Below are 20,045 nucleotides of genomic sequence, written 5' to 3'. Positions count from 1 at the left end.
CCCCCCCCCCCCGGGACACACACAGGTGGTCGGTCGGTCGGGCGAGGAGAGGGACGTCGATCGACGGGGCTGAGTCAGTCGAGGGCGACGGAGGAGGCCCTGCAGCAGCCTGGGTCTCGCCTGGATCGGGAGCCGTTCCGGCACATCCAGCGCACGGACCCGACTTTCGACTTTCGTAAACGGCGCCAAAATCTGGTGGTGACTCGTGCACGTGTGATCTACGCTAAAATAATTCCTAAACAACCATTCATATAGGCCGCTAAAAGCAAAGTCCCCACGCTGCCACACAACCCACAGTACCGACCGATTCTTGCTGCGGGCCGGATAAAACCTGGTGGCGGTCCGGATGTGGCCCGCGGGCCACAGTTTGGAGACCGCTGCTCTAGAAGATCACCCCTCAGGCTTCTGCGCTCCAAGGAAGTCCTAGCCTGCCCAACCTCTATCGCTCAGACCCTTGAGTCCTGGCAACACCCTTGTAAATCTTCTCTGCACCCTTTCCAGCTTAATGACATCTTTCCCACAGCAGGATGAACAAAACTGAACACAATACTCCAAATGAGGTCTCACCAATACCTTGTACAACTGTGACATAATGTTCCAACTTCTATACTTAATTCCCTGACTGATGAAGGCTTGCATGTCTTTACCACCCTATCTATCTGCCTGGTATTGAGAATGGGGGAGGGGGGGGGGAAATGTCACCAGGATTTAGGCCCTGAAATGTGCATATATTCCACAAATAAAATCTAGGACTACAGTGAGGAGCGGCCAAAAGAGAATTTCATATAAATATTTATCAATTTCCCCAACTTTTTGAAATATAAATATTTTAAATAATTTGCTAACATTCAAAGTTTAGACTTAGATTTTGAGAGACAGGCTCTTTAGTTCACTGAGTCCATGCCAACCAGCGATTCCCGCATGCTAGCACTATCCTACACACACCAAGGAATTTCCAATTTTACTGAAGCCAATTAGCGTGCAAACTGGCATGTCTTTGGAATGTGGGAGGAAACCGGAGCACCCGGAGAAAACCCACGTGGTCACGGGGTGAATGTACAATCTCCGTACAGACAGCACCCGTAGTTATGTTTGAACCTGGGTCTCACGCACTGTGAGGCAGCATCTCTATTGCTGTGCCATCATGCCACCCCAAACCGTTCAGAAACCGTACACTGCACCTCATGTAAAGAAGAATGCATTTAGCACTAAGTGCAAGCTGAGAAGCAAAGATATATTGAACAGGAGGTGAGGGTGATGGTGTGAGTGATGCTGAAACAGAAAGGCTGATTCTGGTATCTGGTGAAGAAGTGCTGCACCTTTAAATGAGCGAGTGTGATGAGTCGTGGAGCAGCATAGGACCAGGCCTTTCAGCCCACAATGTCTGTGCTGAACATCATCCATATCCCTCCACTCCCTGTATATCCATCTGCCTATATCCTTCCTTTGTCCCGCCCCCCTGACATCAGTCTGAAGAAGGGTCTCAACCCGAAACGTCACCCATTCCTTCTCTCCTAGGTGCTGCCCGACCTGCTGAGTTACTCCAGCATTTTGTGATACCTTCGATATGCCAATCCAAAAGCACCTGAAATGCCATTATGGTATCTGCCTCCTCCACCACTATCCCTGCCAGCGGGTTTCAGGCAGTCACCATGCTGTGTAAAAACACAGCCCTGCATAATTCCCTTTTCACCCTCTCACCACCTAATCTGACAGTGTCACTTTGGGGAGAATGCCCCCCCTCCTATGTTTCATATACAGCCTGGTGGAATGAATTAAAGAGCAGGGGAAAAACAAATCACAGGACAACTGCAGATGCTTGGGCAAAGCCAGCCTACCAGTACAGCAGCTGAAGTCAGGATCGAACCGGGGGCAAGAGATGCGTGGCAGAGAGGGACACGGGGAGAACCAGGGTGAGACAGTGCTGAAATCAGAATCACCTCCAATGCACAGGAGCATCTGAAAGTGTTATCAAACGGGCGCTTAAACTGGGCATGTAATGCATAGCTGGGTCAGATGAGCAGGCTTGAGGTCACACAGGTGGTGCCAGCTTCAGCAGCTGAAGGTACACGGACTGGTTGTGGAAAGATTACAATCAGAGTTGTGCTGGAGACAGAGGTGATGTTACCGGGACGTTTGCAGATCAATGCATCTCACTGTACCTGCAGCATAGGTTTACTAGGTTAATTCCCAGAATGGCGGGATTGTCGTATGTTGAAAGACTGGAGCGACTGGGCTTGTATACATTGGAATTTAGAAGGATGAGAGGTGATCTTATTGAAACATATAAGATTATTAAGGGATTCGACACGCTAGAGGCAGGAAATATGTTCCCAATGTTGGGGGAGTCCAGAACCAGGCTTCACAGTTTAAGAATAAGGGGTAGGCCATTTAGGACGGAGATGAGGAAAAAAAAATTCACTCAGAGAGTTATAAATCAGTGGAATTCTCTGCCTCAGAAGGCAGTGGAGGCCAATTCTCTGGATGCTTTCAAGAAAGTTAGATAGAGCTCTTAAGGATAGCGGAGTCAGGGAGTATGGGGAGAGGGCAGGAATGGGGTACTGATTGTGGATGATCAGCCATGATCACAATGAATGGTGGTGCTGGCTCAAAGGGCCGAATGGCCTACTCCTGCACCTATTGTCCATTGGTTCAAGGTGAAGGGGAAAAGATTTGATAGGAATCTGAGGGGTACCTTTTTCACACAAAGGGTGGTGGGTGTATGGAACAAGCTGCCAGTGGAGGTAGTTGAGGCTGGGACTATCCTAACGTTTAAGAAACATTTGGACAGGTACATGGATAGGACAGGTTTAGAGGGATATGGGCCAAACGCAGGCAGGTGGGACCAGTGTAGCTGGGACATGTTGGGCGGTGTGGGCAAGATGGGCTGAAGGGCCTGTTTCCACGCTGTATCACTCTGGGACTCTATGTGACAGTAAAGCATCATCATCACCAGCGCGGGAGGAACACGAGATCTATGAGCTGGGAAAGTTGGAAAGAATTAGGAGGCGAGATGGCAGAGGTTCATGCACAAGGACTGCAGTCTGAGCCCAGTGTGGGTCGCTGTGCTGGGCCAGTGCAGGACACTGCGGGCTGTGGACTCTAGCAAGGGCGTGTGGATGACCCAGTGCTGGTGGACGGTGAAATCCAGCAATGTTTGTAGCTCCAAAGATGCACAAATTCTCTTGAGGCACGTAATTTCCTTTGAAACCTTTTATTTCCGTGAATACAAAAAATAGTTTTTGTGGCCGATAAATTAGCACTTTATGTTACATACAGTAATACATTCTGTCATGGCAGAGTAATATACGCAATGCTTCACTGAAAGTTTGGATCATATGAAGTGTGGCAAGCCATAGTCTCTCCTGCACCTCCCTGGTGCTTTGTTCCATACACGCAGTTTAAAAACAGTTCCGACTAAAGGCCGTGGTTAATTACTTCAGTCACATGAAGGTTATTTTTGTAAATTCAAACTCCTCAGCTGCCTGACAAAACAAGAGGGTGGGGTAACTTTCCAGATGAACAACACGTGGAGATGACAGGTCTGGACTGGGGAGATGCAAGACTGCTGCGTTGACAGCTATGATGCATCTTGCTGCAGCTCTGCGGAATGCAATTTCCAAAGATAAAAAAGAAGAGTAACCAGTCTGACAGACGGGAGGTGCAGTCGGCATGGAGGACCATACAAGGCCACACTGGCGGAGTATGCTGTGGCCTGGCTGAGGAGATCCCTTGCATTAAGACTTTGCGAACACTACTTATATGGACACGTGGTGCAGAAGTTCAGCTGGGGGATGTCAGTGGGTGACATCAGTGGTATAGACCCTACCAGCAATGGCAAGGGAGTGCAGGCAACAGAAAGACAAAGCACAGACACACCAGGAGCACTATGTCGGAAACACAGCAGGCACAGTGCAGGCCAATGTGTTATGAAAATGACTGGCGCTCCACATCTTAAAATAGAGCACGAATCAGGAACTGAAATGCAACAAACAGCTTCAGAACATTCCTTGTCCCCTTTACAACTGATTGTCTTTTGTGCCTCTTGTGTTGAAGACCCTATCAGTGCTACTGAGGGCTGGTCAGTATATTTTTAACTGGTTTCCAAAGTCAGATTCCTGAAAAGCAAATGACAGGGAACACAGGAGCAGAAAATATAGGCGTGCAGTGAACGTGCTAATAAATGTCACCACAGGATGGAAGAGGCCAAGTAACTGCAGGGTTAGCGGGTTGCCTGGGTTACGAGGGGAAGCAGATTAGCTTCTCAGTAGCACTGTCAGGGTCTGCAGGTATTCAGTAGTGAAAACGCATTGATTGATCCTGCAAGACTTTGAAAGCTCCCCTGCCAACTTTCTCTCTCCATCATTGCCTGGAGAATCCACAGAATTTGTTCTGCCCTCCCACTTTAACTGAGCAGGACAGACTGAGACCGTTCCTGAACATCTTCTGTAGACAACTTGCCTACTGCCACACACTACAACACGGGGCCTGGCCATGGTCATCTTCCCTGATTCGTATTTAGTGCATGCAAGCCTTGGGAATACAGGAAGCCAATACTAAACTAACATAATTCTCCACTACGATCTATAATTGGATAAATCCTAGCTAACGCAATGTTCCACCTTCTCAGTGTACAAAGCAATCAGATTCCCAACTGGCTCAAATTCTGAGCCGGATGGGTCGGTCGATGGTCCAGACGGGTCGGTCGATGGTCCAGACGTCTAGCTCTCCTCCTCCCGTAACTCTGATGGCAGGAACTTGTACTGTTGCTGCCGGATCTGTGCCAACTTCTTCCGAGCTTCCTCCAGCTCCCTCTCCTTCCTCAACATCTCCTCCTGGGCTGCAATGATCTGCACACAAGGCAAAAGCATCTCAGTCTCCTGAGGGATAGGATATACATGCATCTAGATGGACAAGGGCTGATTAGGGATAGTCAACATGGTTTGGGAAGTGGGAGGTCGTGTCTCACAAAGCTGAGTTTTTTCGAAGAGGTGACCAAAAGGTCGATGAGGGCAGAGATTGTAGAGGACAGGATTTCAATAAGGCATTCAACAAGGTTCTGCATGGTAGGCTGCTCTGGAACGTTACCTCCCATGGCATCCAAGGATAAATAGGTAGAACATTGGCTTGATGGAAGGAAGCAAAGGGTGATGGAAGTTTGGGTTTTGGACTGCAGGCCTGTCACTAATGGTATGCCTCAGGGTTCAGTGCTGAGCCATTTACTGTTGGTGATCTAGTTCAACGTTTAATCTATAGGGAGATGTGAACAGGCTAGGACTTTATTCCTTGGAGTACAGGAGGATGAGATGTGATCTGACAGAGGTGTATAAGACCATGAGATGAATAGATCGGGTAAATGTTCAGTGTATTTTCCCCAGAGTAAGAGAATCAAACACCAGAGGACATGGGTTTCAGGTGAGGGGCGAAAGAGGCTGAAGGGTAAATTTTTTACACAAAGTGTGTGGAACGAGTTTCTGGAGGAGGTAGTTGAGGCAGGTAGTATCGCAATGTTTATGAAACATTTAGACAGGTGCATGTGTGGGACAGGTTTAGATGGATTGCGGCCAAACACAGGCATGTGGGACTGGTGTAGATGGGACATGTTGGTCAGTGTGGACAAGTTGGGGTGAAGGGCCTGTTTCCACACTGTAACTTTATAACTGACCTCCACTGGAAACAAAATGCCTGCAACAACAAGAGGCCGTGATGTGAGGCAAGGGGGAGTCGGTGGGGCCCCTGTTTGAGGTTTCTAAACCTGCCCTGGCCATTAGTGAGGAGCCAGACAATTGGAGGATGGCAAGTCTGGTTCATCTTTTCAAAAAGGGTGGCTGGGATAATACACCAGACGTAGGGAGATGAGAGGGAGAGGATTAATGAACACTATAAGCAGATCGAAGCAGAGAAGGCCAGCATGGCTTTGTCAAGACCAGGTCCTGTGTCTCTGATCCAAATGGGTTTCCTGTGAAGTTCTGATGAGGCAGGGCAGAAGATGTGGTTTACATGGACTTCAGTCAGACTGTTGACAAGGTCTCATATGCGATCTGGTCCAAAGAATTAGGGTCCATGGGATCAGGGCAACTTGATCCAAAATGGGCTTGTGACAAGGAGCCCAAGGGTACTGGATGCCTCTGAGGACTGGTGTGCTGACTGGTGTGCTAGGCCCTCTGCTCCTTGTTATATATGTGGATGATATAGACACGGATGTAGGAGGCAGGTGATGGGACAAAGTCTGGCACAGTTGTAGCCACGTGGAGAATAGTCATAGGCTTCAGGGTAATGCCTTGAGCTGTTGGTGACATGGGGTCAGCAATGGCAGCTGGAGTTTAGTTTAGTTTAGTTTAGAGACACAGCGTGGAAACAGGCCCTTCGGCCCACCGATTCCTCACTGGCCAATGACATTGTGTGTTCTATCCCACACACCAGGGGCAATTTACAGAAGCCAATTAACCTACAAACCTGCACGTCTTTGGAATGTGGGAGGAAACCGGAGCACCCGGAGAAAATCCAGGCAGTAACGAGAATGTACAAACTCCGTAAGACAACACTCGTAGTCAAGATCGAACCTGGTCTCTGGCGCTGTGAGGCAGCAACTCTACCACAGTGCTACCCTTTAATCTAGATAAATGTCAGGTGATGCATAATTGTTGAGGGTCGTGTGTACATCATGAACAATAAAACGTAGGGAGTACTGAGGAACAGAAGGACCTTGGAGAACACTGTGAAAGTGGCAGTGCAGGTAGGTGATCGGCCTTCATTAGGGCATCGAATACAGGAAGCAGGGAGGTCATGATCCAGTTTTATAAAAGCTCCTCCAGTCACCACAATGTAGAACCTAGAACAATACAGCACAAGAACAGAGCCCGTGCTGCACAGGATGCCAAGACCATCAATCATCTCCCTGCACATAACTCAAATACCGCCATTCCCTGCATGTCCATGCCCACGCCGATCCAAAAGTCTTTTAAATGCCACTAAAGCATCTGCTATCACCACCACCCCTGGCAGCCCATTCCAGACACTCATCCTCCTCTGTGTAGAATGTGATTCTTCCTGTCCCAGCTCAGTTCCAGCTGGCAGAGGAATGAGATTCAAACACACATTGGCAACAGGTGCAAATAGCTGCACAATGCTGCTAATGCTACTAATGCTGCCGGTATGCCCAGTACCCTCTGCCCTCTCATTCACTGTCCCTGCAGAACTTGTCTCTGGATCATTGACAGAGGTGGAGCCTCTCCCAGGGCCACATCCCACCTCCCCACCAGCGTCTACCAGTGGCACCGTGGTCTCAGCAGCTCGCCGATACTGAGCCAGCTTTGTCTCCATGCCACGTGCTTCTGCTTGCCGATGTGCCCGCGGTGTGGCACCTGATCAGGCTGTTCCTGTCTACGTGCACCACAGTGATGGCATTGCCCTGTCTGACTCCATTTGTAATGTCTTCAAAACAATTCCCTCAAGTTGATGGGGGGTAATGATGGAATTGTACAGAACACTGGTGAGGCCACAGCTGGAGTATTGTGTACAGTTCTGGTCACCACATTATAGAAAGGATGTGATAGCTTTGGAGAGGGTGCAGAGGAGATTCACCAGGATGCTGCCAGGGATGAAGGGCCTCGGCTATGAGGAGAGACTGAGCAGACTGGGGTTGTTTTCCCTGGAGCAGAGAAGGCTGAGAGGGGACATGATCGAGGTGTACAAGATCATGAGGGGCATAGATAAGGTAGATGGCGGGGAACTTCTTCCACTGGTGGAAGGTTCAACAACGAGGGGACATAGATACAGGGTAAGGGGAGGGAGGTTTCGGGGGGATGTTAGAAAGAACTTTTTCACCCAGAGGGTGGTTGGAGTCTGGAACTCACTGCCTGGGGTGGTGGTGGAGGCGGGAACACTCACAACGTTTAAGAAGCATTTGGATGGGCACTTGAAATGCTACAACATTCAGGGCTACGGTCCAAATGCGGGAAAATGGGATTAAAATTAGACTGTGTTTGGTAACGGGCGGCACGTACACGATGGGCCGAAGGGCCTCTTTCTGTGCTGTAGGACTCTATGACTCTATGATCAGACAAGGTTTGGCCACAACAAATCCATGCTGGCTTACCTAAATTAGAACACAGAGCAGTACAGCACAGGAACAGGCCCTTCGGCCCACAATGTCTGTACTGAACATGATACCAAGACCATCACATAGCACATAACCCATATCCCCCCATTCCTGCATATCCATGTGCCTATGCACATGACTTCCTGACTCTACTCAATGACTCAACACATGAAACCTTTGTCCTACATGTGTTGCCACTTTCTGGGAGTTATGGACTTGGACCCCAAGATCCCTCTGTACATCAATGCAGTTGAGGGTCATGCCATTAATTGTATATTTTCCCTTACATTTGACCTCCCAAAGTGCAACACCTCACACTTGCTCGGATTAAACTCCATCTACCATTTATCCACCCATTTCTATATCCCATTGTATACTTTGACAGCCTTCCTCGCAGTTTGTGACCCTAGCAATCTTGGTGTCATCTGCAAACTTATTAACCAACCTGCCTATGTTTATGTCCAAGTCATTTACATATATCACATACAGCAGTGGTCCCAGCGGAAGTCCACTGGTCACAAACCTGGCTCCAGTCCGAATATTGTCCTTCCAACACAACCTTCCATCAGCAAGCCGGCTCAGAATCCAGACCACCAAGTCATTATCAATCACGGGCATCTTAATCTTCTGGACCAGCCTCTCATGAGGGACTATATTCAATGCCTGACTGAATCCATGCAGACAACATCCACGAATCGATCAGCTTCTTCACCTCCTCAAACAAACGTGATAAAGGATGTGATTTCACTGGAGGAGATGCAGAGGGGATTCGTCTGGGATGAAGTGCTTCAGTTATGAGGAGAGAACGGAGAGAGGAAACTAAACAGAATATGCCAGAAATGGTCCAGGGCGAGCGAGATGTGACAAAGCCAGACCCTCCACCCTATGACACAAGAGTCACGAGTCCTGATACACACCTGAGCAATGCCTCCTACGAACCGCGTTTGCACCACAACGTTCTCTTCGTCAGGTTTGTCAAACGCTGCCTTTTGAGCTGCTCGGACCAGGTTGTCTGAAGCCCTCTTCACTGCGTTTCCTGCCGTCTGGAAACAAATTGGCCATGTTAGTGCGATGGGTTGGAGCCCACTGACCGACCCGTCCCAAATGCCTGAGCCCAGTCCTGCCACACATTGTTGCCCGTTATCAACGGTGGCCAGGACCAGACTACTTCACACTGCAGATGGACACAAAATGCTGGAGCAACTCAGCGGGTCAGGCAGCATCTCTGGGTGACGTTTTGGGTTGAGACCCTTCTTCAGACTGAGAGTCAGGGGAGAGGAAAACTGGACGGTAGCGCAGCGGTAGAGTTGCTGCTTTACAGCGAATGCAGCGCCGGAGACTCAGGTTCGATCCTGACTACGGGTGCTGCACTGTAAGGAGTTTGTACGTTCTCCCCGTGACCTGCGTGGGTTTTCTCCGAGATCTTCGGTTTCCTCCCACACTCCAAAGACGTACAGGTATGTAGATTAATTGGCTGGGTAAATGTAAAAATTGTCCCTAGTGGGTGTAGGATAGTGTTAATGTACGGGGATCGCTGGGCGGCACGGACTTGGAGGGCCGAAAAGGCCTGTTTCCGGCTGTATATATATGATATATGATATGATATGATATGAGATATGGATGGGTACAAAAAGAATGTAAGGTGTGAAAATGACAGATCAAAGCAGATGTTGATCAAGGAAATGTATAATGGTTCATTGATGGCTGAGGTGGCAGCAAGGGTGTAAAAACAGTCAAATTAATCAGGAGGAGAGTGAAACTACTCTACACTGGCCACTCCCTCTTCTCCCCTCTCCCATCGGGCAAAAGGTATAGAAGTGTGAAAACGCACAGCTCCAGATTCAGGGACTGTTTCTTCCCAGCTGTTATCAGGCAACTGAACCATCCTCCCACAACCAGAGCAGTCCTGAACTACTATATTTGTCATTGATGACTCTGGGACTATCCTTGATCAGACTGTGCTGGCTTTACCATGTATCTGTACACTGTCAATGGGTTGACTGTAATCATGTATTGTCTTTCTGCTGATTGGTCAGCACACAACAAAAGCTTTTCACTTCACACGTGACGATAAACAAAAGTGAACTGAGGAAGGGTGAATTGGCGTGGGATTCCCATGGGAATCATCGGCAAACTTTGGTGACATTCCCAAGCCACTGTGAGGGCCTGTATCCAACTAAAGAGGGGTAGTGAGAGGGGGTGAAGGTCGGGTAGTCAGGGGTGAATGGGATACATGTGGTGATGCAGGAGGTGTAGCACATGCATAAACAAGAGCCTCACAGGGCTCGGGCAAACCTATCCCATTTACACACGGATCACCGGGATCATGGGGAACCTTCACAAAGATGGCCACGGTGGCACAGCGGTAGAGTTGCTGCCTTACAGCACTTGCAGCACCCGGGTTCGATCCCGACTACAGGTGCTGTCTGTACGGAGTTTGTACGTTCTCCCCGTGACCTGCGTGGGTTTTGTCCGAGATCTCCGGTTTCCTCCCACACTCCAAAGACATACAGGTATGTAGGTTAATTGGCTTAGTGTAAAGTGTATAAAATTGTCCCTAGTGTGTGTAGGATAGAGTTAGTGTGCGGGGATCGCTGGTCGGTGCAGACCTGGTGGGCCTGTATTTCTAAACTAAACTAAATAGGAGGGCAAGGAAATGTGAAATCAAAGACAGAATCATACAGAGTGGTACGGCAGGGGTCGGCCGGAGACCAGGCATTGTACAAGAACCACAGTAAACATTTAAGGAGAGATACTGATTATGGCTGCGAGTAAAGTCAAACTGAGAGTAAATGGCTGGAACCTGGGGGTGGTGATGTACAGAGGGGGGTACAGAGTGATGTACAGAGGGGGGTACAGAGGGATGTACAGAGGGAGGTACAGAGGGAGGTACAGAGGGGGGTACAGAGGGATGTACAGAGGGGGGTACAGAGGGAGATACAGAGGGAGATACAGGGTGATGTACAGAGGGAGATACAGGGTGATGTACAGAGGGAGATACAGAGGTACAGAGGGAGGTACAGAGGGAGGTACAGAGGGAGGTACAGTGATGTACAGAGGGAGGTACAGAGGGAGATACAGAGGGAGGTACAGAGTGATGTACAGAGGGAGGTACAGTGATGTACAGAGGGAGGTACAGAGGAAGATACAGAGGGGGGTACAGAGTGATGTACAGAGGGGGGTACAGAAGGAGGTACAGAGGGGGGTACAGAAGGAGGTACAGAGGGAGGTACGGAGGGGGTACAGAGGGGGGTACAGAGGGGGGTACAGAGGGAGGCACAGAGGGGGTACAGAGGGATGTACAGAGGGAGGTACAGAGGTACAGAGGGAGGTACAGAGGGGGGTACAGAGGGAGGTACAGAGGTACAGTGATGTACAGAGGTACAGAGGGAGGTACAGAGGTACAGAGGGGGGTACAGAGGGAGGTACAGAGGGAGGTACAGAGGGATGTACAGAGTGATGTACAGAGGGGGGTACAGAGGGAGGTACAGAGGGAGGTACAGAGGGAGGTACAGAGGGAGGTACAGAGTGATGTACAGAGGGGGGTACAGAGGGATGTACAGAGGTACAGAGGGAGGTACAGAGGGAGGTACAGAGGTACAGAGGGATGTACAGAGGGAGGTACAGAGGGATGTACAGAGTGATGTACAGAGGGAGGTACAGAGGTACAGAGTGATGTACAGAGGGAGGTACAGAGTGATGTACAGAGGGAGGTACAGAGGGAAGTACAGAGTGATGTACAGAGGGGGGTACAGAGATACAGAGGGAGGTACAGAGGGATCTTGGGGTGCAACCCCGTAGCTTGCTGAAGTGGGAACACAGGTGGTGAAGGTGTGTTTGCCTTCATAGGGTGATGAATTGAGTTTAGGGATAGAGTGTGGAAACAGGCCCTTTGGCCCACCGAGTCCGCACCGACCAGCGATCCTCGCACACTAATGCTTTCCTACACACACTAGGGGCAATTCACATCTATACCAAGCGAATTAACCTACAAAAACCTGTATGTCTTTGGAGTGTGGGAAGAAACTGAAGTTCTATAAAGAAAACCCCATGGGGAGAACGTACAAACTCCGTGCAGACAGCACCCGTAGTCAGGATCGAATCAGGGTCTCTGGCGCTGCAAGCACTGTAAGGCAAAGGGGACTATGAAGGCATGAGAGAGGAGCTGGCCAAGGTCGACTGGAAAGGGATCCTAGCAGGAATGACGGTGGAACAGCAATGGCAGGAATTTCTGGGCATAATCCGGAAGACACAGGATCATTTCATTTCAAAGAGGAAGAAAGATTCTAAGGGGAGTAGGAGGCAACCGTGGCTGACAAGGGAAGTTAGGGATGGAATAAAACTAAAAGAAAAGATGTATAACACAGCAAAGAGTAGCCAGAAGCCAGAGGATTGGGAAACTTTCATAGGACGACAGAAAGTAACAAAACGGGCAATACGGGCTGAAAAGATGAAGTACGAGGGGAAGCTGGCCAAGAATATAAAGAAGGACAGTAAAAGCTTCTTTAGATATGTTAAGAGAAAAAGAGTAGCAAAGTCAAATGTGGGTCCCTTGAAGGCAGACACGGGTGAAATTATTATGGGTAACAAGGAAATGGCAGAAGAGTTGAACAGGTACTTCGGATCTGTCTTCACTGAGGAAGACACAAACAATCTCCCAGATGTACTGGAGGACAGAGGATCTAGGGGGGTAGAGGAACTGAAAGAAATTTTCATTAGGCGAGAAATAGTATTGGGTAGACTAATGGGACTGAAGGATGATAAATCCCCAAGGACTGATGGTCTGCATCCCAGGGTCCTCAGGGAGGTGGCTCTAGAAATAGTGGATGCATTGGTGATCATTTTCCAATGTTCAATAGATTCAGGATCAGTTCCTGTGGATTGGAGGATAGCTAATGTTATCCCACTTTTCAAGAAAGAAACGAGAGAGAAAACGGGGAATTACAGACCAGTTAGCCTGACTTCGGTGGTGGGGAAGATGCTGGAGTTAATTATTAAAGAGGTAATAACGGTGCATTTGGATAGCAGTTAAAGGATAAGTCCAAGTCAGCATGGATTTATGAAAGGGAAATCATGCTTGACTAATCTTCTGGAATTCTTTGAGGATGTGACAAGTAAAATGGATGCCAGTGGATGTAGTGTATCTAGACTTTCAGGGGCCAGTGGAATCAAGGGATATGGGGAGAAGGCAGGCACGGGTTACTGATTGTGGATGATCAGCCACGATCACAATGAATGGCGGTGCTGGCTCGAAGGGCCGAATGTCTTCCTACTGCACCTATTTTCTATGTTTCTATGTTTCTAACTGTACCGCTGTGTGGCCGAGTTGGGACCGCATGTTGGTACCTGAACAGAGTATTGGTTGGACTGCACTTGGAGTACTGTGTGCAGTTCTGGTCACCACACTGCAGGATGCAGGAGAGATTCACCCACACCCAGAACGCAGTGAGGGCTGTCGTGATCAGGAGAGATTGAATAGACACCAGTGGGCAGGCTGACATTGGGGGGGGTGTAGATGTACAATGGGAAGTGTGAAGATGTGAGGTGGGTGTTGAAGTTGCTCTACAGATGTTTCCTGCACTCTCCCCAGGCACCATCGGTGTGGGGGGTGACTGGGCCGGGCGTTTCCATGCCGACCATCGGTGTGGGGGGTGACTGGGCCGGGCGTTTCCACGCTGACCGTCGGTGTGGGGGTTGTGGAGGGGTGACTGGGCCGGTGTTTCCATGCCGACCATCGGTGTGATGGATGGACTGGGCCGGGCGTTTCCATGCCGACCGTCAGTGTGGGGGTTGGCTGGGCCGGGCGTTTCCACGGCACCGTCGGAGTGATGGGTGACTGGGCCGGCATTTCTCTGCCGACCGTCGGTGTGGGGGGGTGTCTGGGCCTGCGTTGCCGCGCCGACCGTCGGTGTGGGGGGACAGTGCTGGGCGTTTCCGTGTCGACCGTCGGTGTGGGGGGTGACTGGACCAGGCGTTTCCGTGCTGTCCGTCGGTGTGGGGGGTGACTGGGCCGGGCGTTTCCATGCCGACCGTCGGTGTGGGGGTTGTGGAGGGGTGACTGGGCCGGGCGTTTCCGTGCCGACCGTCGGTGTGGGGGGTGACTGGGCCGGGCGTTTCCGTGCCGACCGTCGGTGTGGGGGGTGTCTGGGCCGTCGTTGCCACGCCGACCGTCACCGTGCCTACCTGTAGCCGCCGCATGGCCTCGGAGTCGGTGTCGGCCTTCACCTTGCAGGCCACCAGTAGCTGGGCTGTGGACGCTGCCACCTGCTTGGCCGACGAGATCAGCTTCTCCTCGCTAGCGTGGCCCTGCACGCACGCATTGGCCGCCTCACACAGGCTGCTCGTCGCAGCTGCCACCATCCGCGCCTGGGGGGAATGGGGGGGGGGGGGGGGAGAGGGGTGGGGGGGAGAGGAGTGGGGACAGAGAGGGGGGAGAGGGGTGGGGAGAGAGAGGGAGGAGAGGGGTGAGGGGAGATGGGTGGGGGAGAAAGGGGGAGAGAGGGGGAGAGGTGGGCGGAGGGGGGGAGAGAGGGTGGGTGGAGAGATGGTGAGTGAGGAGTAGAGGCAGTGGATAGGGGAGAAAGAGGGAGGATACAGTAGGGAGAGAGAGGAGGATGAAGGAAGATGAATGGGGGGTGAGGTAGAGCGGGGGAGGTAGACAGGGAGGAGGTAGAATCAGTAGAGAATGGAGAGATAGAGCGGGGATGAGAGAGGGTGAGAGAGATAGGGCAGAGAGGATGGAAAGAAGAATGGGGAGTGAGGGAAGGGGGGATGAGAAATGGTAGAGGCATGGAAGGAGGGATGAGGGAATAGCGAGGAGGATGATGAGAAGGGTGAAAGAGAGGAGAGGTGGGGTGGAAAGAGAATTAAATTTAACTTCAATGTAAATATTCTGAACCTGGTGCACTGTAATTGACCGATGTCCCAGACACAGGTTAACGTCCCTGCCAACGCGAGGTGCCCGGTCACATGGTCACATGGCCACACGATCACGTGGTCACACGGCCACATGGTCACACGGCCACATGATCACATGACCACATGGCCACAAGATCACATGGTCACACGACCACATGGTCACACGGCCACAATGGTCACACGGCCAGGTCCTGATGGGAGGCAGGACTGAGCTGATGGCCGGTGCTGGGTGGCTGGCTGCTCACCACCAGAGATGACCACACACTGACTACCAGGGATTACCACACACTGGCTACCAGAGATGGCCACGCACTGCCCACTGGGGATGGCCACGCACTGCCCACTGGGGATGGCCATGCACTGCCCACTGGAGATGGCCACGCACTGCCCACTGGCGATGGCCACGCACTGCCCACGAGATGACCACACACTACCCACTGGAGATGGCCACACACTGACCACTGGAGATGGCCACACACTGACCACTGGAGATGGCCACACACTGCCCACACACGGCCCACTGGAGAAGGCCACACACTGCCCACTGGAGATGGCCACACACTGACCACTGGAGATGGCCACACACTGACCACTGGAGATGGCCACACACTGACCACTGGAGATGGCCACACACTGCCCACTGGAGATGGCCACACACAGACCATGGAGACCACACACTGCCCACTGGAGATGGCCACACACAGACCATGGAGACCACACACTGACCACTGGAGATGGCCACACACAGACCATGGAGACCACACACTGACCACTGGAGATGGCCACACACAGACCATGGAGACCACACACTGACCACTGGAGACCACACTGACCACTGGAGATGGCCACACGCAGACCGCTCTTCACTGGTGCTTGGGATGTTTTGATGAAGTGCCAGTAAACTGTAAATTGCTTTTCCTTGTTTCACTGATGGGTGCTATCATCTCCCACTCTATCGCTGGTGAGGACAGAGCTGTGTGTGTATTTAACCCGGCATGTGATCGGAGCCCACCAACCCGCCTGAAGAAGGGTCTCGACCCGAAACGTCACCCATCCCTTCTCTCCAGAGATGCTGCCTGACCCACTGAGTTACTCCAGCAGTTTGTGTTTGTCTGCCGAGGGTTTGGGAGTGAGGGTGGGGAACACCCAGTCTGAGGGTGAAGGGCTGGCTTAGTCCATGAACCCATCTCAGGGTCAACGGCTCGTTTAGTCCATGCTTGGTTGACCATCAATCAGAAGAATCATCAACAAGTGGGGTGGCACGGTGGCACAGCGGTAGTCACTGCCTTACAGCACCAGTGACCTGGGTTCGATCCTGACTACGGGCGCTGTGTGTACGGAGTTTGTACGTTCTCCCGTGACCACGTAGGTTTGCTCCGGGTGCTCCGATATCCCCCCACACTCCAAAGACTTACAGGTCTGTAGGTTAATTGGCCTCTGTAAATTGCTGCTAGCGTTTTGGATAGAACTACTGTCCGGGTGAGTGCTGGTCGGCATGGACCCGGTGGGCGGGAGGGCTGGCGGTCGTCCACAGTTTGTGGGCATGAAAACAAACCCATTCCCCACGTTCCTTTCCCACTCCCACCACTATCCCCCAATCTCTGCCCCCTCTCCCTCTCCTACTTCATGGACACCCCCCCCCCCCTCACCCACACACCTCCCAGCATTTCTTCCTTTGCCACCTTTGCCATCCCTTCCCATCCCTCTCCGTCTACCACTACACATCCACCCCCCTCCATCTGCCTCCCCCTCCGTCTTCCCACCATCCCTCCTTTATGTGGTTCCACCCATCACCTCTCAGCCCCTGACATGCCCCTCTCTCTCACCTATACACCTGCTACTTGCCCCACACTCAGTCCTGACACAGGCTCTGAACCTGGAATGTTGATGCTGTTTGACCCACGAGTTCCTCCAGCAGTTTTGTTTTTGCTGCAGACGTCGGCCTCTGATAATGTTCTGCAAGGTAGACTACTCTGTAGGTTAATGTCCATGGGACCCTGAGAGCTAGCTGCCTGGATACAGAATGGGCTTCATGGAAGGAAGCAGAGGGTGATAGTGGAAGGTTGTTTTGCAGACTGGAGGTCTGGGACTAGTGGTGTGCCTCAGGGATCGGTGCTGGGCCCATTACTGTTTGTGATTATTGTCAACGATTTAGATATGTTTGTACAGGAGTCATGTTTGTATGTTTGCAGATGACTCTACTGACGTAGATAGCGAAGATGGTTATCAAAACTTACAGCAGGATCTTGATCAGCTGGGCAAGTGGAGAAAGGGTTAATGTAGTTTAATGTAGTTAATTATGTTACATTTTGGGAAGCAGTCATACAGCACTGAAACAAGTCCTTCGGCCCAACATCCCCAGCCAACCAGGATGTCCCATCTACACTCGTCTCACCTGCCTGTGTTTGGTCCTTATCCCTTTAAACCTGTCCTATGTTGTTTAAAATGTTGTGATAGTACCTGCCTGAACAACTTCCTCTGGCAGCTTCTTGTACAAACACACTGCCCTCTGTGTGAAAACATTGTCCCTCAGGTTGCTATTAAATCTTTCCCCTCTCACCTTAAACCTATGTCCTATGGTTCTTGGTTCCCTGACTCTGGTTAAAAGACTGTGCATTCATGATCTTAAACACATCCATAAGATCACCCTCAGCCTCACAGCCTGTGTCTATCTTTGGCATAAACTGCAGCATTGTTTGTACATGCTGTCAGCCACACTGCAGTGTGGGGATCAGTGCGTGGGCTCTTTGCGTGCCTGGGCTTTGTGGAAGGCAGGATGGGGCTGAGGTTCCTGACCTGTGATGTACAGGCCTCCCCTCCCGCTCCTGGTCTCAGCACCAGACCTCTGACTTTGCCAGACTTTGTCCACCCCCACACTCCCCCTTTTCCAGCTTTCTTCCCCCCACTGCAATCAGTTGGGGGAAGGGTCCCGACCCAAACGTTCTCTGACCATTCCCTCCACAGATTCGCTGAGTTTCTCCAGCACTTTGTGTTTTGCTGAAGAGATTAAAGACAGGTAAGCAGTTTGTTTTTCACAGTGTGTAGGAACAATGCTGGTTCACACCAAAGAGAGATCCAAAACACTGGAGTAACTCAGTGGGTCAGGCAGCATCTCTGGAGAGAAGGGCGTTCATGGTCAAGACCTCACTTCAGACTGAGAGTCAGGAGAGAGGGAACCGAGAGATATGACAAGGTACATAAAACAAATTAATGAAAGATATGCAACAAGACAGATCAAACCCAGCAACGATGATCAAGGAAAGGAGCCCATAATGGTCCATTGTTGGTTGTGGGGAAGGTGATAACGAGTTACACAAACAGTGAAACTCAGCAGGACACAGTGAAACTAGTGGGATGGCTAGGATGGGGGAGGGACGGAGAGAGAGGGGATGCAAGGGTTACTGGAAGTTGGGGGAATCAATATCATCAACATTTACAATATTGGTTCAATATTTTAACAATTTCTGTCACTTGAATGTGCTTGTACTTAATAAAGTTAATCTCAAGCTACTTTTAATAGAAACTAGACGGGCGTGGACCCTGTTGGGTGCAAGCCTCCCCGGTGGGCCCGGCAACCCCTGTTGGGTGCAAGCCTACCCTGTGGGCCCGGCAACTGCCCGGCAACCCCTGTTGGGTGCAAGCCTCCCTGTGGGCCCGGCAACTGCCCGGCAACCCCCGTTGGGTGCAAGCCTCCCCTGTGGGCCCGGCAACTGCCCGGCAACCCCTGTTGGGTGCAAGCCTCCCCGGTGGGCCCGGCAACCCCCGTTGGGTGCAAGCCTCCCCTGTGGGCCCGGCAACCCCTGTTGGGTGCAAGCCTCCCCGGTGGGCCCGGCAACCCCTGTTGGATGCAAGCCTCCCCTGTGGGCCCGGCAACTGCCCGGCAACCCCTGTTGGGTGCAAGCCTCCCCCGTGGGCCCAGCAACCCCTGTTGGGTGCAAGCCTCCCCTGTGGGCCCGGCAACCCCTGTTGGGTGCAAGCCTCCCCTGTGGGCTGGGCAACCCCTGTTGGGTGCAAGCCTCCCCTGTGGGCCCGGCAACCCCCGTTGGGTGCAAGCCTCCCCTGTGGGCCCGGCAATTGCCCGGCAACCCCCGTTGGGTGCAAGCCTCCCCTGTGGGCCCGGCAACCCCTGTTGGGTGCAAGCTTCCCCTGCGGGCCCGGCAACTGCCCGGCAACCCCTGTTGGGTGCAAGCTTCTCCTGCAGGCCCGGTAACTGTCCGGCAACCCCTGTTGGGTGCAAGCCTTCCCTGCGGGCCCGGCAACTGCCCAGCAACCCGTGTTGGGTGCAAGCCTCCCCTGCGGGCCCGGCAACCCTTGTTGGGTGCAAGCCTCCCCTGTGGGCCCGGCAACTGCCCGGCAACCCCTGTTGGGTGCAAGCCTTCCCTGCGGGCCCGGCAACTGCCCGGCAACCCCTGTTGGGTGCAAGCCTCCCCGGTGGGCCCGGCAACTGCCCAGCAACCCCTGTTGGGTGCAAGCCTCCCCGGTGGGCCCGGCAACCCCTGTTGGGTGCAAGCCTCCCTGTGGGCCCGGCAACTGCCCGGCAACCCCTGTTGGGTGCAAGCCTTCCCTGTGGGCCCGGCAACTGCCCGGCAACCCCTGTTGGGTGCAAGCCTCCCCTGCGGGCCCGGCAACCCTCCCCCAACTAATGATCCATGGATCCGTTGGCGGCCGGGGAGTGTCCTCCGGGGCCTGGGGCGGGGGAGGGGGAACAGGAAAGGAGAGAGGGAGCCACTCGCCCCGGCCCCGGGCGACCATCGGGTCAGCCAGAGCAAGCCGTGGACCCGTTGTGTGAAACCTCTCCTGCAGCACCAGCTTGGCGGCCACGGCCATCTTGTTTGGCCCTCAGCCACAGGAGAGGTCAGGCCGGTACGGGTGCCTGTCCTTCCGGCGGGGGGGGGCATTTATTAAAGTTTCAGCTCGACGGCTCAGCAGCACCGGCAGCTGGACGGCTCAGCAGCACCGGCAGCTGGACGGCTCAGCAGCCCCCTCCCCCTCCCCCCTCATTGGCCGCCACTCCCATCACTCTGGC

At 52.3% G+C, this 20,045-nt stretch overlaps 1 protein-coding gene across 2 annotated transcripts in view; it reads right to left on the bottom strand.

The window, feature by feature from the left end:
- Positions 1-3,206: 3,206 nt before the first annotated feature.
- Positions 3,207-20,045, bottom strand: part of LOC144610992 (talin-2) — a 183,798-nt gene continuing 166,959 nt past the window's right edge. For both annotated transcript variants that reach the window (XM_078430074.1, XM_078430075.1), the window contains 3 exons: positions 14,285-14,467; positions 9,019-9,144; positions 3,207-4,850 (listed from right to left, as the gene is read on the bottom strand). In XM_078430074.1, the coding sequence (XP_078286200.1) occupies positions 4,722-4,850; positions 9,019-9,144; positions 14,285-14,467 (438 nt within the window). In that variant the 3' untranslated portion in view covers positions 3,207-4,721. The remainder of the gene's footprint in view (positions 4,851-9,018; positions 9,145-14,284; positions 14,468-20,045) is intronic.

Source organism: Rhinoraja longicauda, chromosome 38, assembly GCF_053455715.1.
Source record: "Rhinoraja longicauda isolate Sanriku21f chromosome 38, sRhiLon1.1, whole genome shotgun sequence".
Taxonomy (NCBI): Eukaryota; Metazoa; Chordata; class Chondrichthyes; order Rajiformes; family Arhynchobatidae; genus Rhinoraja; species Rhinoraja longicauda.
The sequence above is the reverse complement of the archived record's forward strand: the minus strand, read 5'-3'. Positions and strand labels throughout refer to the sequence as shown.